The sequence below is a fragment of the Helobdella robusta genome, assembly GCF_000326865.2.
Source record: "Helobdella robusta unplaced genomic scaffold HELROscaffold_2, whole genome shotgun sequence".
Lineage (NCBI taxonomy): Eukaryota > Metazoa > Annelida > Clitellata > Rhynchobdellida > Glossiphoniidae > Helobdella > Helobdella robusta.
In genome coordinates, this window is record NW_008704083.1 from 1,683,524 (window position 1) to 1,693,941 (window position 10,418).

Here is a 10,418-nt window from a genome sequence, read left to right on the forward strand (position 1 = left end):
ATTCTTAGTAAGGGTAGGTACCCGGTACCGCACATGACCTTGATATCATTTGGTATCATTTGGTATTTTTTGGTATTATTATTATCAGTATTACTATTATTATTATTATTATTTATTACGTCATAAAACTGGATATAACAACTCACCACGGATATAGTAAGAACAACGAGACAAAAACACTGTTTCAATACATATCCATCTGTGCTTCTACTACTGCTGCTGCTAATATTACTGCTACTACTTCTACTGCTGCTGCTACTACTACTGCTGCTACTACTACAACTACAAACAAAATAAACAACCACTAACCATAGACATACTGAGAACGACGACGCACAGACACTGCTCCAGTGTATACCTCCCAGCCATTTGTAGAGAGCTAGGTCTTTTTTGCCAGCGCATAATCCGGTCGAAACACTTGTGCTACATAAATTAATTATGGAATAAAATAATATAATATTATTATAATTATTATAGCCGTAATTATTACCAAACAATTATAGGCTTTCAGATCAGCTGAGCCAGCGTATTTCAGTGCAATGACCATACATCCGCCGGCCATTATGTTCACGTACGATTGACTGTTTGATTGGTCCATTGGATAATGGAGTGATTGGTTGATTGACTAATTAGTTAATAGATTGATTGATTAGTTAATAGATAGATTAATTTGACATTGAATGATTGATGGATTGCTAGATTAATTGGAGGAATGAATGATTGATTGAAGAGTTGATTGACAGAGTTGATAGCAGTAGTAATGGTGTATTTAAATTTGATAGTTTTATTTAACTACTAATACCAACAGGTTGTCTAATGGTAATTAATTAAGAATTAATTAATTAATTAATAAAGCAATTTACTATTTAATTAACCTCATATGTTCTAGATCAACAGCCATCTCGTCATTTTGAGCCATGTTGCACTTGTCAAAGGCGCACTGCTTTATTATCTGCGCAATGAATAAACTAAATTAATGGATGAATGAATGAATGAATGAACGATCAATCAATCAATCAATCAATCAACCAACCTTAGGTATGTTTTTATCAATCCATTTCATTGTAGGCTCAACATGTTTCCACATTACCAGCCCATAACCTATAGTCTGTGTTTGGTCACAACAACAACGACAATGGGAACAATCTTTCATTTAGCAATAAAATCAACGAAAATGGCAGTAAAAATAAAATAAAATAATGAAATGTCAAATGCAATGAATAGAGTATTAATCTGCAAGGCTCATCATTCGAATCGAGAGGAGAGTACGACCAGAGTTAATTAGCTTTAAAATTGATTCGTTTCACATTTCTGTCGCAATAGATAGCGTACGACGATGATAATAATAATAATATTAACGATAACATCAAAAAGAATAACAACAACAACATTAAAAATAATAATAATAACGACAACAAGAGCAACAAAAACCAACCCTTAACATCAGGAGGTCTGGTTTTACATTTTCCAGAAGAGATGGTGTGTCTGGGGTTGTTAGCCATTCTGCTACTGAACTGTTTGAAGGTGTGTGGGTACAATAATCATTATTTTTTCGTATTATTCATCTATTTTCTCTCTCTCTCTCTCTCTCTTTCTCTCTCTCTCATATACACATACATACAAAGTCTCTCTCTCTCTCTCTCTCTCTCTCTCTCTCTCTCTCTCTCATATACACATACATACAAAGTCACAAAAAACCATTAGGATAAAAACGCAAGACTAAAAAAACACACACACACACATACACACACACACACACACACACACACACACACAAATACATACATACACACATACAGACCTATTCATAGAGTTGAAGAACATGAGGCTGAGGGCAACCACAGCTCCAGGCCCTGTGACGTCAACATTGACGCAATCGCCCTCCTTTATCTGGCAGCTTGTTGACTTAAACTTCTCTCTATGAATGTTCGACTGTTTGTGTGCGTGTTTGTGTTTGTTTTTGTGCGTGTTTGTGTTTGTTTTTGTGCGTGTTTGTGTGTGTTTTTGTGTCGGATTTGAATTTCCCTTCATGCGAATTTGGCTATGAATGAATAAATGTGTATTATATATTGGGTGTGAATTAGTTTGTCTGTGAACTTTGGTGTGAACGTAGGAGTGTATGGGAGTGAATTAAGAGTGAAACGAACTGATAACAACAACAACAACAACAACAAAATGAACAACACTCGTCAACATCATCAACAACGAACCAATGGCTTCCTCTTCTTTCCGTTCATGTAGTAGTACAAATGGTCAGGCATCTCACTGCCTGATATCTCCAACAGGTCGGTCCCCTTCTGTTAAAATTATTATAATTATAAATATTATTATTATTAGTAGTAGTAATATAATTATTACTTTATGATTATTATAACTTATAAATTAAATTTTGATCAAATGAGAACCAGACACATCAAAATTAGCCAGTCTCGGCCATTTAAAAATAGGGATCATTGATAGTCCCCAACCCTTCCAGCCTCAACATTTGTCAGAGTGGCCCTTCTCTGGCCCCCCCCCCCCCCCTATGTGTTAATGCAACGAGCGAAACACGAATAGATACTAAACACAGTAGGCCCAACTTACAGCTAGCATTACATTGCCCAGAGCAAAACCAGATGCCAACGAGTAAGACTCTCTATCGAAGCTGTTCTCCATCTCTGGTCCAGGAGGTCTGCCTATAATTATAATTATAATAATGAATAATTATAATTATAATGAATAAATCAACCAAGCATTCAATTAATTAGCCAATTATCCAATTAACCAACCAACCAACCTATCTCGGTCAGAAGAACTTCTGATATATGCCTGTGGGCTGAACCCTGGTATACTAATCCAATGCCATAGATGCAGGCCACCTATAAATAATAATAATAAAGTAATAATAATAATAATAACAATAATAATAATAAGACATACACAAGCAGACATACTTGTACACAGTGGGGAACATCTAGCTCAGTAGAGGTCGGTGGAAGTAGTGATGAAATGTGTATACTGAGAGTCCTAACTATCATCATGTCCATGCTGCCTCGTCTGTATGTGTGTGTGTACGTGTGTGTGTTTGCGCGTGTGTATTTGACGTCTGTATGTAAATGTTTGTAAATGTATATATTACAAATATTTAGAAAACTGTGTGTATATGTTATGTGTATTTTAAGCCTTGTGTATTTTAAAGAATAAATGTGTGTATATATACATATATATATATATATATTTGTCTGTTTGTACGCTTGTCTATTTGTGTATACGCAAATTATTGTATGTGTGTATGTGTGTGTGTGTATGTCCGTTTATGCGTGAGCATGAATGCGAATACAAACTTGTTAGCAGACATTCCTAACAGTAATCCAATACTGATCATTTCATTGCCCTGGTTTTAAGAGATAAAAATATATAAAAAAAAAAGTTATTTATAATTATTATAAATAAATAATTTGGATATAAACTCACACACACACAAAGGCACTCTCACACACACACAGACAGATAAACAAACACATACACAAACGTATACACACATATATACCTTGACAGAGCCCATGCAAAAATACAACATACATACATACACAGGAACATCAGGCATACACAGAAATACCTTGATCAGGTAATCATGCACGTTGAGCGTAGCCAAATCAGAAAGATGACCATTCAGACCGTGCCCCATTAAAAACCCTGCATGCTCATTGGTCAGTTTTTCGCTCTTCATCTTATTGAATAAGACCCACGTTGGTTCCATCTGTTGTTACGTCAATCAACCAACCAACCAATCATTCACTCACTCAGTTACTCGCCAACCAACCAAACAATAAATCAGTTAATTTATTAACTCACAAATCAATCAATCAATTAATCAATCAATCAATTAATCAATCAACCAACCAACCAATCAATCAACCAATCATCACCCACTCAGTTATTCGCCAACAAACCAAACAATAAATCAGTTAATTTATTAACTCACAAATCAATCAATAAATCAATCGATCAATCAATCAATCAACCAATCAGAATGAACCAACCTGAGAGGAACTGGTGAGCCTCAACCCGGCAGCAACTCCATTATGAAATTGTGGCCAGTCTGTTAGGTTACCAGGAAGGTCGATATGAGTCATCTCGATTATATTGTTCCTTTATTAATTAAATTATAATTAATTAATTTATTTATTAACTAATTAGAAAATAACCCCAAACGTACATTTTGAATGTTAATTTCCGAAACTCTTTCACTATTCAACAATAATAAATGTTGAAAGGCTCTTTGCAATTTAAATATTGAAAGGGTCTAAAAACCAAAAATTTGCAATCACACATACACACACACATGCACGCACATACACACATATACGCAAACACACACACGCGCGCGCGCGCACACACACAAACACCTTGGAGGCACTCGACCAGAAAGACATAACTTGGGCACCGGTATTGGTTCAGTTGGTACTGTCAAATAAGTACCCAATGTAAGCATGCCTCTGCATAAATTATAATAAATTATTGTTATAACTATAACAGATCAATATGAAAAATTATAATAAATTATCAAAAATTATGTTAATTAGACCTGCCATAACTCACCTGCCAACTGATAAGGACATCGTTCTGATGCTGATAGCGTACAAGTACTTCTCCTGTTCATCAATGAACTCGTGGTCACTAGAGACATTTATAATATTATAATTAGCTGTAGTCTATCGTAATGATGAATATTTATTAAGTATTAATAATAAAAAGAAGAAGAAAAAGAGGAAGAAGAAGAAGAGGAAGAAGAAGAAGAGGAAGAAGAAGAAGAGGAAGAAGAAGAATTAAAACCGACCTGACACCAGGTTTTTGTTGAATGGCGACTCTGATAGGCAATGAACTTTGCAGTAATTTTTTGATCTCCTTGATCCTCAAATCTTCGCTAAATCTCAGTTTAAGTATCTTTGCAAAGTAATTATGAATAGGTAATTATAAATAATTATATTATTATTGTTAATTATTCAAATAATAATAATAATAATCAGTGCCTCAGTATCTAGATGATCCATGCCATCCCCTTCCTGCTTGCTATCAGCCAGCAAGTTGCTTTCATTTTCGAAATTCTTCAGTCGCTCTTCGTGCTTAGCATCATTATCATGACTCTTCCTACGAAGATTCTGATTGGCCAGATCCTCTCGTCCTGATTATGCGATTGGTTTAAGTTTGAAAAATGGATGGATTGATTGATTGATTGATTGATTGATTACCCAATAAACCCTTCAATAAGTCAGTCAATGAATCAAACAACCAATCAATCAACCAACAAACAAACCAACTAACCAATCAACCAACCAACCAACCAACCAACCAATCAACCAACCAACCAGCCAACCGACCGATATAATGATACATTTCCGTAGTCCATCCAGTGTTGGGATGCATCCGACAATGATGAATTGACTCGATGATTGGCAGTCGTAAACATGGAGGAAGATTTTTATCTATGCTGCTTGCTAATTGGTTAGTTAGTTGATTGATTGATTTATTGATTGATCGATTGACTGAGCGGGTGATTGATTGATTGGTTAGTCGATTAATTGGATTGACTGATAGGTTGTTTAATTAAAATAAATAAATAATTACATAATGTATTGATCGCCTGGTTGAATGATTGATTCATTAATATTTAAAAAAACATAGGTAGACACAAGCTAACATACAAAAAACATACAAAAAACAAACGGACATCCAAACAGACATACAAACAGACATACAAACTAACCCAAAACCGTTAAACGAAGCACTTTAGCAAAAACATCATCGCCACCACCACCACCACTATTACTACTACTACCGCCAACAACACAACAACAACTATTATTATTATTATTATTGTTGTTGTTGTTGTTATCATAGTAACTCAAATATTTCATAACATCATCGACATCAACGATAGCAAGAGGCATTGTTGGCGACTGATTTGGAGTTAATGTTATTAATGGCTTTTGTTGCTGTTGTTGTTGTTGTTGATGATGATGTTGTTGCTGTTGTTGTTGTTGTTGCAGCTGACGTTGTTGAGCAAATAAAGAAAACGAATTAGATAGGTTGGTTGTTGTTTGCGGCTGTGGTGACTGTAGTAAGATTAACTCTTGTCGACGTAATTGTTGTGCTGTTAAAGTTATCTGTGGAGTTGTCATCGCCGCTTGCATTGTTGTTGCTGCCTGTGTTGTTGTTGTGGCTGCTGTGGTTGTTGTTGTTGTCTGCTGTGAGATGCTTTTTAAATATTTACTCATTGTTGTGTGGCTGTCGTTGTTTTCATTTGATGACGTCGACGATAATTTTGGAATCAGTCTAATCACGTATATCTGATGAAGTTTGTGTACGTACGCATGTACGCATGTATGTACGTACGCATGTATGTATGTATGTATGTATGTATGTATGTATGTATGTATGTATGTATGTATGTATGTATGTATGTATTATCGTTGTTGCTGTAAGGAGCTTTTATAGAGAACATTGAAAAATAAGAATAATAAAGAAAACTTTATACCATTATAATGTGCTGGACTCTCAATGTTTGACCTGGTATGTATGGAAAAGGTTGCAACTGGTGGTGTAGCTTGTGAGGTAGAGATTGCTGCTGCTGTTGCTGCTGTGGTTGTTGTTGTTGCTGCTGCTGCTGTTGTTGTTGCTGCTGTTGTTGTTGTTGCCGTTGTTTCTCTTCATGCTGTCGTTGTTGTTGTTGGGTAGAAATGAATTTGTAGATCCAATCAAATATGCTTGGGGGTTTTGAATCGAAAAACGCTGGCACCTGAGAAGCTAATTCAAATGAATGAAGAACCTCAAGAGAATACAGACGAATATATCACTATTATATATCGGTCAAAAGGTCATATAGGAAACAAGCCAACAAAGTGCACATTACGCGCACACACACACACACACACACACACAACATACATGCACACACACAAATGCAAACACACACACAAAAACCAACCACTAAACAGACCAACAGGAAGTCTATCTGTCAAGCTAACATCGTCATCAGCACCTATTCCATCATCATCATCATCACCATCGCCATTGATGAGGTGATCATAATCATTACCCCCGCCACCCAACATAATGTTATTATCATTATCGTCGTCGTCGTTGTAATGTTCTAAAAATAGCTTGGGCACATCCCTGCTGTAGTAGTCCAAATAGGCAGCTAGATTCATGTGGCTGGCGATTTGGGGGGTTTAAAAATTAAAAACACAATAATGTAATCATAATAATTATAAATTATGAATTCGTCAAGAAAATCTATAGTAAGTAATAATAATTAAATATGAAAATATTTTGCAGTCGGCATAATATAATTGCATATTAATGGCTAATCATAATTTCCTAATATCCCTTTTTCTCCCCCCTCCCCCTATCGTTTCCTCTCTTTCTCTCTCTCTCTCAACGCATACACACACAGAGAGACACACACACAAACGAACAAACAATACAAACACATACAAAGCCATATAATGCAGTAGTTGGGCCATATCAAATATATCAGACTGAAGGGTTATATCCAACTTCATCTCCTTCAGGAAAAAAATATGAATTAATATAATTATAATAATAATAATTATTATAATTATAATTATTATAATTAATAATTATAATTATTACCAAAAAGTTACAAGCGTATATCTACCTCATGTAGAAGATGGAAAGCAAAAAAGATTGTATGTGCATATGGGTACAGTGGAGAGTTTTTGTTGACGGTGATTTGTTGAAATTTTTTTGTTGTTTGTTGTTGTTTTGTTGATGACGTCTGTTGTTGCTGCTGCTGTTGTTGTTGTTTAGTTGTGCCTTTTTTTATTCTCTGTAATCTTTGACACTGTTGTTTTTGATTATGTTGGGATTGAGACCTCAATTGTCCATCTAATCGCTGTTGTTGTTGCTGATGATGATGTTGTTTTTGTTGTTGTTGTTGATGATGATGTTGTTGTCGCTGCTTTCCTAGTTGATTAACGCCAGGAAAGGTGAATCCATTGAAGAACGACGACTTAAATCTTTTCATATTCAATGAGGCTAGCATATCTCTAAAGTTCTACGTGCGTATAAACACGTAATAATAACAATAATTAAAATAATAATATTATTATTACTATTATTATTAATTATATTAATTATAAAAAATAATTATAATAATTACTTTGTTAGTCCCTTCAAGAGAGAGTTTCATTTTTTTCTTTTTACAAGCTGGCGATGATTGCTCGAGTAGTGACTGAGAGAGAGAAAAAATTATTTTCCATAAAATAAATGAATAAAATAATAATCATTCATTTATTAATTCGTATATTCATTCAACCATTCACTTACTACGTCATTCATTCATCCAACTTTTGCCTGTTCATTCATTCAATCATTCCTAGACTGGCACATCAACGTAAATACATAGATATACACACTTACTTACACACACACACACGTACGTACAAGCATACAAACACACAAACGGACATGCATACATTTTTACACACACACACACACACGCACTCATACACACTCACACACTCACACACATACACACACACACACACAGACAAACATACTTCTCTAAATATAGGATTAGTACTCAAATTGATTCCTATTGACTCCAGTAAGCAGTTCACAAACATTTTCCATTCCGAACTCGAGCCTGGTGTGTTAATTGTTTTTATATTTACTTTAATATTCAACTAAACATTTCGAATCAACCATCCAATCAACAAACCCCAACCAATCAACCAACCAACTAACCAGCCAATCAATCAACCAACTAACCAACCAATCAATCAACTAACTAACCATTCAACAAATCAACTAACCAACTATCCAATCAATCAATCAATCAATCAATCGACCAACCGACCAATCATTCCCGGAGAATTTCTCTTCATATACCATTTACTGAACAGCGTCATCGTGGCATCTGCTGGTAGCATGCACCTCAAAACCTCCAAGCACATTCTAACTATTGACATTTTTAATATTATAATTGTTATTATGTGTTAGTGTGTGTGTGTTGTGTGTTTGTATTGTAACTATCAACATTTTTCAACATTTTTAATAATTTTTCAACATTTTTAATATTATAATTGTTATTATGTATTAAGAGTGTGTGTGTGTGTGTGTTTGTATGTGTGTATGTATGTTTGTGTATGTGTATGTTGTGTGTGTGTATGTTTGTGTGTGTTTGTGTTTGTTTGATTAGAAAAATATGACAGACGAACCCATGGTGTTTGTTGAAAATTCAGGCATTTCAATTCTAAACATATTGCCATCCGGAGATTCCTGCGTTCGTATTAATAAAAATAACAACAACAACAATAATAATAACAATAATAATAATAATAACAATAATAATAACAATAATAATAACAATGACATGGAAACATCGAAATCTAAAACCAAAACATATAAAATGAAATACAATGAGATCAAATCAAATATTATATAAATCGGAGGAGGGCAAACTTTTGGCTGTGAGAGCCACATTGGGAACTATTTTACCCTTGAAGGGCCGCATATGTACTTAAATAGCAAATTTTTTCGACTCGGGGGGAGAATTTTTTTATTTTTTCGAGATTTTTGGCTCCCTTTTTTGGTCATAATGTCCGGCTGACGTCCTTTTTTGGCGAACAAGGGCCGTATTAAATTGCCCACCCCTTAGTACATTCACGCACACACACACACACACAAACACACGTACAATTGAAAACTTAGAACAGGAGGCATCTCTCAGTGCACAACTTGCCAGATTCAAAAACTTGACGTCTGTCCTATTGAAGCTGTTGTTGCTGTTGTTGTTGTTGTTGTTGATTCCATCGATGTGACTGTTGTCATTGCTGCTATTGGTCATCCTGTTGTTGCTGGCGACTGTATAATGACGAAAATGATGAATGATGACAAACACACACACACACACGGACACACACACTCACACACACACACACACGGACACACATGCATACAAACTGACATACGCGCGCGCACAAACGCACACATAAACATACATACACAAACTCTTACATTGCACGTAAATGTCACTGTGAGATTTGTCCAATGGAACAGGAGATAATTGAACCTTAATTGGATAAGTTTTCAATCAATCAATTAACTAATTAATCAATCAATCAGTCAGTCAATCAATCAATTAATCAATCAATCAGCCAATCAATCAATCAAACAAACAGCAGCGCCAACTAACCAAGGCATCATCATCATCAAATTTAACTTCCATAGCACTCGCTGGCCGACTCGATGTAACCGGACCGTTGCCGAGATGACAATCATCATCATCATCCTCACCCTCGACATCATTATCATAAATGCCACACGCCACATCATCATTATCGCCACCGTACTTATTAACATTATTATTATTATTAAGCCTATTTTTGTTGTTTGGTCCCATTATAGCAATT

The 10,418-nt window shown here is 35.1% G+C and overlaps 1 protein-coding gene across 1 annotated transcript; it reads right to left on the reverse strand.

Annotated features, from left to right (window-relative positions):
- Positions 1-1,030: 1,030 nt before the first annotated feature.
- HELRODRAFT_147860 (hypothetical protein) lies at positions 1,031-1,890 on the reverse strand (the record flags this gene model as incomplete). The annotated part of the gene is made up of 3 exons (XM_009017093.1): positions 1,031-1,108; positions 1,436-1,506; positions 1,794-1,890. Coding segments are annotated over 3 exons (246 nt in total), but the record flags the coding sequence as incomplete, so codon positions are not given.
- Between the last annotated feature and the right edge of the window lie 8,528 nt (positions 1,891-10,418).